This window comes from Phoxinus phoxinus (assembly GCF_949152265.1).
Source record: "Phoxinus phoxinus genome assembly, chromosome: 2".
NCBI classification, from domain to species: domain Eukaryota; kingdom Metazoa; phylum Chordata; class Actinopteri; order Cypriniformes; family Leuciscidae; genus Phoxinus; species Phoxinus phoxinus.
Window position 1 is genome coordinate 15596664 of NC_136877.1, and position 12484 is coordinate 15609147.

The following is a 12484-nucleotide window of genomic DNA, read 5'->3' on the forward strand; positions in this document are numbered from 1 at the left end:
ATTAAAAAAATAAGCACATAATGTTGTTCAAATGTTCTGTTAGATGGTCTGTGTTGACTACTTTTTTAATTTTGTATAATAATATATCTAATGAAGATATATTAACAAAAAAATCGTATATAGGCTATTATATATAAAACACTGCAACACGCATCACTGCAGATGAGCCAACGTGCAAACTATTTGAAGAATTGAAGATAGGATTTAAATCCGTTTTGCAAAAACGCATTTATGCGACCACACCAGGTGTAAATGGAATCGTTTTGATAAATCAGATAGCTATCCGATCTGAGAAAACGCATGCAAGTGGCCAGGTGTAAACAGCCCCTATGTAGCACGCGTTATTTGTGTTTGTTTTCAGACATAACAGTTGTTTTATACTTGTGCGATATCACAATTTTTGATCGTGGATGTTTTAATGTCTCCACATTAAAGCAGCGGTAGAGTTACACTCACAGGACACTGCTTGTGATTCGCAATCACAAAAGTTGATTATTTGCTCGAGCTTTAAAGCTTTGCCGGGTAAGCATTTCATTGGCGTTCTGTTCTGACATTTACTATTTCTGAGCGCGCGCGCACTGTCAAACAAACAGCGCCAGACTGGACTTGATCTTTCGCGTCTGATTTTTGTTGGGTCAGACCCATCTGCTAGCTATGGGGGGACCGAGACTGAGAGAGCTACATGGAAAAAATATGCACAAAACTAGCCACTTTGAAAGTTTGTTGTTTTCATGAATACAAAAGTTGGGTGACCCTCCCCCTAGACTAAATAAAGTTGGATGACCCTCCCCTCAACAAAGAATAAAAAGGCATGACCCTCCCCTATTTTCCTCCGGTGGCCCATTCCATAAATACCGAACGGTCCCTTAGGCGCATAAGTGTGTGTGCGCAGTGTGTAGCGCGCACTGCATGACATGGAGGCGCCGATGCGATTTGCATTTTCATATCAACAGTGGAAACAACTTAAAATACTCTTTTTCTGGCCATACAGAAAATAATAATGCATCAGTCGCAATAATTTTATTTGTGTAAACTCACAATAACAAGAAAACGTTTTGCTTTTGTAAAATAAAATAAAACAATCAGGGCGCGCTTTCATGGTCTCCGTGAACTGTAGCGCGTCAAAAAAAGAAAGAAGCAGAAACATATCGTAGGATATAGCATACTAGCCTCAAATATATGAGAAAAATATCTATATAAAGCTTGATATGTCCACTTTTAAACGAAAAAAAATCTAATCGAAAGCAAATATCATCTGATTATGTAATCCGTATGAAAGCATTTCTCTTAGGCGCACTTTACAGCGGATATGTATGGAGACATGTTTGCAGCGGACACTGATTTAAAAAAATAGTTTATTAATAAACAATTAAAATGCATCGTTATTTTTAAAGACTATTATCATTAGCCTGCTTTTGCGGCAAGATTACATGCGCTTGAGCGCAGAATGGGCTATATCCCTCCATGCAGTATTTAAGCAGAAATTAACGTGCGACGTAGTCAAATATTTAGTAGGCTATATGGCAACTATACATTTACTATATTTGACATTATTTAATTAGTAATAAGTATCCAGCTCTTTACATTAAATTTGTTGAATTAACAATTAGTTAATGAACTAATAAAATAATAGAACAAAGATTAAATTAAGATGCTAACTATAATTCTATTTAACATGACTTGTTCCACCACGCAAATGACTGTTTTTAAGGTGACAATCTGTTACACATTTGAAGATTTACTGTATCTTGAAGATTGTTGTATTGTGTTATCTTCTGTTATAAAGATTGACATTTCGTTAATTAAAAAAATAAGCACATAATGTTGTTCAAATGTTCTGTTAGATGGTCTGTGTTGACTACTTTTTTAATTTTGTATAATAATATATCTAATGAAGATATATTAACAAAAAAATCGTATATAGGCTATTATATATAAAACACTGCAACACGCATCACTGCAGATGAGCCAACGTGCAAACTATTTGAAGAATTGAAGATAGGATTTAAATCCGTTTTGCAAAAACGCATTTATGCGACCACACCAGGTGTAAATGGAATCGTTTTGATAAATCAGATAGCTATCCGATCTGAGAAAACGCATGCAAGTGGCCAGGTGTAAACAGCCCCTATGTAGCACGCGTTATTTGTGTTTGTTTTCAGACATAACAGTTGTTTTATACTTGTGCGATATCACAATTTTTGATCGTGGATGTTTTAATGTCTCCACATTAAAGCAGCGGTAGAGTTACACTCACAGGACACTGCTTGTGATTCGCAATCACAAAAGTTGATTATTTGCTCGAGCTTTAAAGCTTTGCCGGGTAAGCATTTCATTGGCGTTCTGTTCTGACATTTACTATTTCTGAGCGCGCGCGCACTGTCAAACAAACAGCGCCAGACTGGACTTGATCTTTCGCGTCTGATTTTTGTTGGGTCAGACCCATCTGCTAGCTATGGGGGGACCGAGACTGAGAGAGCTACATGGAAAAAATATGCACAAAACTAGCCACTTTGAAAGTTTGTTGTTTTCATGAATACAAAAGTTGGGTGACCCTCCCCCTAGACTAAATAAAGTTGGATGACCCTCCCCTCAACAAAGAATAAAAAGGCATGACCCTCCCCTATTTTCCTCCGGTGGCCCATTCCATAAATACCGAACGGTCCCTAATGTTGAAAAATTTGTGATGCACTACGCTACTCGTTTCAGCCGCATTTATGCCCATTGAAAATGAACGCATTTTAGTACAATGCAAATACATAAAAAACATGTGTACTATTGAGCATTAACGTGTTTCATGGAGCGGAAGATATGATGACTAGTTGCCTATAAGTAATGGTAATGGTGCAAAAAGTCAAACTTCAGAGGCATGTTATCAATAACCTATATTGGAATGTAATTCCAATTGACCCTTCGCAGGGAGTTTGATTGATAGGCGATCTGACCAATCATAATCCGCCATCCGCCGAATCCGCCATTTTTGTCCAACAAAGCAGTCAGGAGAGTTAGTAGATTAACATTGGAAGATTTTAACTTGAAAATGTGAAAAAAGAGTGTACTGACGTCTTTCCGCGGTTAAAACAACATTCCTTATGTTCTTTCATGTTAATTTGATGCTATAAATCAACTAGAAGGAATAGATGATCGGTTCACGAGCAGCTTTAACTGTGGCTCAACAGTGATCTGTCAGACACATTAAAGAGCCACCAAACAGTATTGTTTTGATTTCTTAAAAAAATTACACAATTTGAAAGTTGAGACTTTGTTTCATATCAAAAGTCACCTGGTCTGTCCTTTCTGTCAGCTCATTGTCAGTGTGCCCTCTTCTCCGCAATGTATTTTTCGATGCGTGAGAACATAGTGGGGCGTGAGAGCGGCGTAGGTTGTCAGACATAGCAACAGTAACTAAAGGGGGCGGGTCTTTGCGAAAGGTCAATTGAAATTGGCGCGATTTATCTGGATAGGTTTTTTTTTTTTTTTTTAACGATGACAAGTCGGAGTGAAAAATAGTTGAAATGAAATAGAAGTAACGAGGCTATTTTTTAAATGTAAGGAGTAGAAATTACAGATAATTGCGTGAAATTGTAAAGAGTAGAAGTAAAAAGTCGGGTGAAAAATAATTACTCCAGTAAAGTATAGATACCCAAAATTTCTACTTAAGTAAGGTAACAAACTATTTGTACTTCGTTACTTGACAACTTTGTTCTTCTGTTAAGACGGTATTTCGCTACCCGTGACGTTATAAGTCCCCACTTTTCAAATCCTGTCATTTTCTGGCCTTGGTTTCAATAAAAGCTGTTTTTTGAATAACAAGGAAGTTTTGAGTTTTGAAACTTACAGGATATTTTTATAGTATAACGACCTCTTAACTGTTAAAAGATCAATGAAAATTTAAATTCTCAGTTTATGACCCCTTTAAACTGCCTTTATTATTGTTTCAATAAATTGAAGTTAAACATTCTTCTGCTTTTTGGTATTCCTTCCTCAGATCGTTTTTGCTCAGTTTTGTTTTGGCTCATATACTGTAGATATTGGCACATCAGACAAATCTTTCTCGTCCCAACCATACAACTTGCTGTTTCTGCAAAAACCATGAGGATATTGTTCCTGCATTATAGAAGGATTGCCCGATTTTCAATTTACACTGGCCATGGTAGATGACTGGTCATCTAATGTGTCACACTTACAGATTCAAACACGGATTTTTACAAAATAATTTTAAATGAGAAAATGAAATAGGAATCTATTGGAATGTACTTTTATATGCAATCATTTGAATTAGCTTTTTATGGATGGTAGTAAAGAAAGTAGTCATTGTATAACCCACATGTTCCACTTCAGAATACCATTGGTACTCTGCAAATAATTTGGATTATAGACTTTGTTTTGTTGTTTCATTTAAAGTGATCCTGGAACTATTACACACTGCATGCTTTTGTGGTACCACTTACACGTGTATTCTAGAAAGTTGTTGAAAGTGTCTGCACCTCTAACTGGAGGTCAGGTAAAAACGGAACAAGTGGTAACAGCTAATGCATAAAACCAAACCCTTAAGAATGTCAGTCATTGGACACAGAATCCAATGCTGGCATGTAATTGTACTGATAGACTCCTCCAAGCACTTGGAAATTATGGTTAAGGGGAACATTTACTAACCATCCCACAGACTAAGGCCCACAAATCATTTTCGTAATTTAACATTTTAAATGTTTGGCCACTGAGTGAGACAACCAGTCTAATACCTTACAAACGGAGTTAAAAAACAAAACAAAAAACTCACCGGGTTCTCCATTGCGTCCTCTTCTTCCCCTTTTGCCCGCTGGACCTAGAGGAAGTAAGAAAACATTCATTACATGTTAATAGTATACCATCAACATTGAATAAGAAATACAATGCACATACAATGCACAATTGCACATAATTAAGGCTTTATCCAATTAATGCTTTTAAAGATGCAGTAAGTGATTTCTGAGAAACCCTGTTGATATTGAAATCAACCCCGCAAAAACACACCCCTTCCTTTATTCCTCTGCCCTGAACATGCTATGCAACACACGCAAAGATTAACAGCTGGCGCATCAGACAGCTTGCAAAAGAATGGATGAATCAGCTGTGATTCAACAACAACAGCATGCAACAACAAATATTGGTTCTGTGAAAGCCGTCACCTTTATTTATACGGAGTGTCTAATTACACGAAGTACAAATAGCCCGCCTTTTTGGCAGAGGCTATTTACACTAATCCCACCCACTGATGTCTGGTTGGGGCAGACAAAATGACTGAAGACGCTTTATACAACGTCATGTACAGTTGCCTCTTTATACTGCATATCTTTGGTTAGCAAACCAGTAGTCAGCCAAAATTATATTGCTTTTAAGAATGATTCATTGAAGAAAAAAGCTACCTCAAAATACTAAAATGTTCCTCTTTATATCTATATAACATTAATAAGTAACATTCAAGTAATTACAAGGTATGTTTGAGTGAGGAGAAGATTAGGGGGTAGCATCTCTGAATTGGAAGAATACTATATTGGTTATTGGATTCCCTTAGGTTAACAGCAGGAAGATAACTACTCGGTTACTAACGTAACCTCAGTTCCCTGAGATGAGGGAACGACTATTTCGTAAGGCTAACTTACGCTATGGGAAAAATAATTTTCTCGAGAATATTGAAGCCAATTTTTTAAAACGCAGTGTAGCTGCACAGCAGACACAGATGAGAGCGAGCGCGGTCATTGGCTGTGCTGCGGCAACTGCACAAACCTATGGCTAGGCGGCTCAGACGCGTGAAACATTCAGGGCACTTCACGCCCTGACACGTCAGAGCCCGTATAGCCCGTAACTATAAAGGGACCAAACCTCGCCTAGGAAATCCAGGTTAAATCGACTGAAGCAATTTCAGATCACAGCACAGTAGCACGGCAGGTTAAGCAATACTCGTTCCCTTTCGAGAGGTCTCTCGTATTGCGTAAGGCTAGCTTATGCTATGGGAACCCCTTAGCCCCTTATGGGTTTAGCCTCCTTGCCCCTTTAATGAAGCGCACAACGAGGTCGTTCCTTCCTAGTGGATTACAAGAGCGTGATATGCTGTTATGGCCGCCACATACACTCTGAGCGTGGAGGGGGTACGACCCGCATCCAAGAGCTCTTATAAAAAGATGAGTACACTTGGTACTTCACATGAGTAGGGGTCCAGGCTCCGTGCTGCGCACCAGCCAGAAAACACTGCCCATTTCTGAGCATATGCCAGAAGGCGTTGAATGGAAAACGCGCGCTCTGGTGTAAGGCGCGCTCTCATTTGCATAGAGTCTATCACTGTGCCCAGGAAAGAAATATTCTGACTGGGAGACAGTGTGCTCTTGGAGGTGTTGATTCTAAGACCAAGGCATTCTAGATGGCTGAGGATCCAGGATCTGTGAGTTATTAAGCCTTCGATTGGGCTATAATCAGCCAATCGTTGAGGTAATTTAACACTTGCACTCCCTGCTGTCACAGGGGGGTAAGTGCTGCGTCCATACACTTCGTAAATGTACGAGGTGCCAGTGATAGGCCGAACGGTAGTACTGTGTACTGGTAAGCCTTCCCCTCGAAGGCGAATCTCAGGAATGGCCTGTGATGGGGCGATATCTGGATGTGAAAATAAGCATCTTTCAGATCCACTGAGGAAAAACCAATCCCCCGGGCGAATTTGCGCGAGGATCTGTTTGGTTGTCAACATACTGAATGGGCACGTCATAAGCGATTTGTTCAGGTGTCTGAAGCCTAGGATGGGCCTGAGGCCGCCATCCTTCTTGGGATGAGGAAGTAGCGACTGTAAAAGCCTGACTAGCTCTATGAAAAGGGGAACTGGTTCGACAGCAACCTTTTCTAACAGTTTCGACACCTCGGTGCGAAGAACGTGAGCCACGCCCCTTTCTACTGTCGTCTCGACCACGGCTAAGAAGCGTGGTGGTCTGCGAGCGAACTGTAGCGTGTAGCCCTGTTTTATAATGTTCAACACCAATACTGATATACCGAGGATAGCCTCCCAGGCCTTGGCCCGCATAGCTAGGGGTTGAATAAAGACTGGAGGCAGGCCGCTCTGAGAGAGGGACCCGACCATCCAACCATTTTGTGTTGACGCTGTGTGAACAGCGCTCATGTGTAGGGGCGCACGCAATACAGCAGACTCACCCTTTATCACGGCTCCCGTCAGAGCAAGTGGGAGAACTGATACTGTGGGAACAGCTTTTGTGTGTAGAGGTGCATACTTCATAGTGGCCACACAATCTGCATTTATTACACTTTCACCGTGAGCTGGAGGAAAGCTTGATACTGTGGGAACAGTTTCTGTGTGTAGGGGTGCGCACTTTATAGTGGGCACACAAACTACATTTATTACATCTCCCGCACAAGCTGGGCGGAGAACTGATACTGTGGTGACAGTGTTTTGTAGTAGGCACACCGCCTATATTTAGAACATCTCCAGCGTGGGCTGAATGAAATCTGGGGCCGGACCGCTTTATGATAGGGACCCGGCCGCTCAGCTGTTTTCATGCTCGTGCGCTATTGGCACCGTGCTTGTGTGCAGGGGTGTGTACTTATAGTGGGCACACAGCCTACAGGGGGGGGATAATTGTGGGCTCGTCTGTTTGGTGAATAATCACAGGAGAAAAAGTCTCTCTGTAGAATGTGACCGGGGCAGGGCCGGCGTGGGCTCACCTGTTTTTGAATACTCATAACCCCACCGTTGTGAATGGGAGGGCGCGAGGGGCAGGGTCGCTTTCTGTACGCAAGGAAGCTGGCCGCGAGTGTAGTGAAAAGAGTATATGTCCTCGAAGTGAGAACAGCCATTGTGACTGTGAGTGAATGCAGTTTCACCGTGACTGGATCTCAGGCATAAAACGAATTAATTGTGTCCATCCGAGTCATGTAGAGCCATTCTTACATGACTCGCAAATGGACTAAAAGTGTTAACTGTTAACTAAAACTGGGATTTGAACACAGGTCTCTAGTGCAAAAGCCTTAAAATTCCACCACTGCAATATTGACATTTCCAGCTGCCCGAACTAAAGGGGGGATTGGGAAATGTGTGAGAAATGGAGGTTGGTCCGGCCTCGGCGGGACTCAAACACTCTCTTTCTTACTTTCACCGATGTGAGTGACGCAGTTTTGAAAACTCACTCACTCACACTGTCTGTCTGGGTCACGCAGAGAGCTCGAGAGGGCTAGGCGCCTCGTTGGAAACTTCTCTTTTAGAAAAAAAAGTGTGACGCGGCAGCGAACACACGTGCGTTTTAAGGATATGGTGCGCCGGATAGCACAGCAGAAACAGTGGGCTGAAGGCGGCAAAGGAAGCCGGCATCCTCAGAACTGCGATGCAGCTGCTTGTTCTGCTGGAGGCTTTTTGACGGCGAGCTTCTATTACTGAGATCAGCGAAGTGGTGAGTGCGCTGAAGGAGATAAAATCTGGATTTCCTAGGCGAGGCTTGGTCCCTTTATTGTCTTAGCCCACTCTGACATGACATATTCAGAAAAGGCCAATAAGAATTGGTGAGTGGAATTTCCATGCCAGCCACTCCCCCGGACATACAGGTATAAAAGAGGATAGCATGCTCCACTCATTCAGGTTTGTGCACGTGCGTTTATGTAAAATTTCTATCTTATATCAAATCTGCCCTCCATAATTTTTCTTCAATAAATTATGCAATCTGAGCACCGTTTGTTGTAAAACTATATACGATCTCATACATCAGACTCTCACAAAAAAATTTTTGCCTCCCTTCAAAGTTTATTTTTCAAAATAGGGCATTTTTATAAAAAAAAAAATTGTAGTAAATCTTGACAAACAAAACTTTAAGTCAATGCCAAGACGATTTTATAAATATCTATGCTGTTTATCTTCCGCATGTGCACATATTGGAGTTTTTATGATTATGTACAGCTGTCTTAACCATTCAGAAGCGAGATCTTGGCTCTTTTTAATCATGTTCTGATCTTTAATCACATCTACTGTAAATAGTGATGTGCCATTTTCCACGATCGGAGCATGTTCCATGATGTTACGAGCGAAAACATGACAAATGCCGCACCAGTATATTATTTACATGGGGGAGGGGAGGCTTCATGTACAAAAACTCACTCGTGTTTAGTCAAAGCCCCCCAAAAATATGCTTGTTGTATTCTACTTCATGGCACCTTTCAAATGACACATGATTATCTGAGATGTATGATGTTTTTGACATATTGGTCATTTGACATGTACATAGTGCAAAAAAAGTAATTAATAAATTATGAAAATGTTTGTGTTTTGTGTTTTTTTATCAGGAAATAACTCAGCACTACTTAGGAGTTAATTAAATTGCTACATGCATTTTGAAGTTCAGACTCTAAACTTTCAAATGACACCTACAGTGGGGAGAACAAGTGTTTGATACACTGCCGATTTTGCAGGTTTTCTCACTTACAAAGCATGTAGAAGTCTGTATTTTTTAACATAGGTACTCCTCAACTGTGAGTGACAGAATCTAAAACAAAATCCAGAAAATCACATTGTATGATTTTTAAGTAATTAATTTGCATTTTATTGCATGACATAAGTATTTGAAAAGCAGTACTTAATATTTGATCCAGAAACCTTTGTTTGCAATTACAGAGATCATATGTTTCCTGTAGTTCTTGACCAGGTTTGCACACACTGTAGCAGGGATTTTGGCCTACTCCTCCATACAGACCTTCTCCAAGCTGTCGCTGGCTAATACGGACTTTCAGCTCCCTCCAAAGATTTTCTATAGAGTTCAGGTCTGGAGACTGGCTAAGCCACTCCAGAGCCTTGAGATGCTTCTTACGGAGCCACTCCTTAGTTGCCCAGGCTGTGTGTTTCGGGTCGTTGTCATGCTGGAAGACCCAGCCACGACCCATCTTCAATGCTCTTACTGAAGGAAGCAGGTGGTTGGCCAAGATCTCGCGATACATGGCCCCATCCATCCTCCCCTCAATACGGTGGAGTCGTCCTGTCCCCTTTGCAGAAAAGCATCCACCTCCATGCTTCACGATTGGGATGGTGTTCTTGGGGTTGTACTCAACCTTCTTCCTCCAAACAGGGCGAGTGGATTTTAGACTAAAAAGCTCTATTTTTGTCTCATCGGACCACATGACCTTCTCCCATTCCTCCTCTGCATTATCCAGATGGTCATTGGCAAACTTCAGACGGGCCTGGACATGTGCTGGCTTGAGCAGGGGGACTTTAATCCATGACGGCGTAATGTGTTACTAATGGTTTTCTTTGAGACTGTGGTCCCTGCTCTCTTTAGGTCATTGACCAGGTCCTGCCGTGTAGTTCTGGGCTGATCCCTCACCTGATCATTGATTCCCCTACGAGGTGAGATCTTGCATGGTGCCCCAGACCGAGGGAGATTGACCGTCATCTTGAACAATTTCCATTTTCTAATAATGGCGTCAACAGTTGTTGCCTTCTCACCAAGCTGCTTGCCTATTGTCCTGTAGCCCATCCCAGCCTTGTGCAGGTCTACAATTTTATCCCTGATGTCCTTAGACAGCTCTCTGGTCTTGGCCATTGTGGAGAGGTTGGTGACCACACGCGCAAAATATATTGACATGCAAATAGTCCATGCGTCACGCGAACGCGCTCATTACCTCAAAAACAAAGCACCAAACTTCATCAGTCCTCTGCTGTTCGTCGAGTTTGGAAGACATGCTAGCTGTGAGCTTACTGAATATACATCAGAAGAAGAACGCGATTTGAAGACAAGAAAGATTTTAAGGTACGAAATAATTCTGAATTAGATTAGTTAGTCTTATTGTAGCATAAACTTCACATTGCAGTTGAACTGTTGCTCGATGCTTCAGTAAATGTTCTCTGCACACGCTGTGAGTTTGAGTCAGTCGCGCGACGTGTGTTTGAAAAGCAAAACGCACCATGTTTTTACTCCAATCTCATTTCATAACGTCATATCGATTATAAACATTTGAAGTGATAATCAATATATTTTTCTCTAGTGTAGTGTTACTGAAGTGTTCCTTTTTAACGATGCCTGCTATACTATTGTTATTATTTAATGCAGCGCTGCCTACAAGGCACAACAAACCTGGTATTCATTATATATATGTGTGTGTATTTTGTACATTTTAAAAAGCAATTTTAACAAGAACAAATCTAAAATGTATTCCCAAAATTGTGCAGCCCTAGTTTCTCTTGATATCAGCATGTTCACAGGTTTTAATAATATTTTTTTTAGGGACCATATGCCCCACTGATGAGTCCTGCTGACTTCAACATGAGCATGAACATGGTAAAGTGAAAAATCAAACACCTTGGAAATGACAGGTATGTACTATAGTACATAACGGACAGTGTATGATTATGATTCAGGCAGCATTACAGGTCAGAAGTCAGATTGGAAGTCCATCATCACACAATAGTGCCATCATCTGCCTTCAATGGAAGATACAGATTTGTGTCATCTGCATAACAATGATACACAACATAATTATTATGAGTGGTAACATATACAAAGAAAACAATATAGGCCCCAGAATATAACCCCGTGGAACCCCACAAGCATTGTACTACAGAGCTTCTGTCCTTTAAGTAAGAAGAAAATCATTTCAGGGCAGTTCCCTGGATCCCTACACAGACACAAACACTCTAACAGAATTTCATGTTCCGTTGTGTCAAATGCTGCCGTGAGACAGAGGAGAACGATAACAGCACACTTTCCTGAGTCAACAGCAAGTAATAAATCATTGTTCACTTTAAATAGTGCAGAATCCGTACCGTTAAGTCATAAAACATGACTAAAATGTATCATTGAGAACAGCAGATGATAAACAGCCTTCTCCCAAATTTTTGTTAAAAAAGGCAACTTTGAAATTGGGCGATAGTTACTAAAAACTAAGGGATCAAGTTTAGGCTTTTTAAGGAGAGGATGTATTATAGCATGCTTTAGACTAGAGGGGACTATACCATTGGCTAAGCTACCATTTATAATACCCACAATTATTGGTCCTACAACATCCAGAACCTGGAGAAGTCGTCGAGAAGGAATGACATCTAGGTGTCACGTGTTGAACTAGATCTACAAGATTGTAAAGGGAGAGAGATTAATTAGATTAGAAAAATATGAAAAAAATAGAAAAATATGTAGATCAAGGAGAAATTTTTAAAGAGTAAAGATCAGTAGACTCGATACTAGCTCTAATTGTCTTAATCTTGCCAGCAAAATGTTTTACAAAGTTGTCACAAGCTGTTGGTGTGGGGTCCGGGTAAATATGTGTTAAAGGATTCAGTACAGAATTGATTGTACTAAATAAGCATTTTTTTATGTCTGTGGGTCCCCACAGACATCAACCCGGAGAAGCAGCAGTGAAGGCCAGCAGCAAGAGAGAGTCACTGTGAATTCACAGGGTCTCTAATAAAGCCTGAGAAAGGCCTCACCTCTCCGGGTTTGCTTGACCAATGAGAAGGGTGGAATTTCCAAGC

General features: G+C 40.8%; 1 protein-coding gene across 1 annotated transcript in view; it reads right to left on the bottom strand.

Moving 5' to 3' along the window:
• The window catches only part of col25a1 (collagen type XXV alpha 1 chain), a 421615-nt gene that overhangs the window by 281547 nt on the left and 127584 nt on the right, over positions 1–12484 (bottom strand). Inside the window, exon 3 of the mRNA XM_079599773.1 lies at positions 4781–4825. Within this exon, the coding sequence (XP_079455899.1) occupies positions 4781–4825 (45 nt within the window). The remainder of the gene's footprint in view (positions 1–4780; positions 4826–12484) is intronic.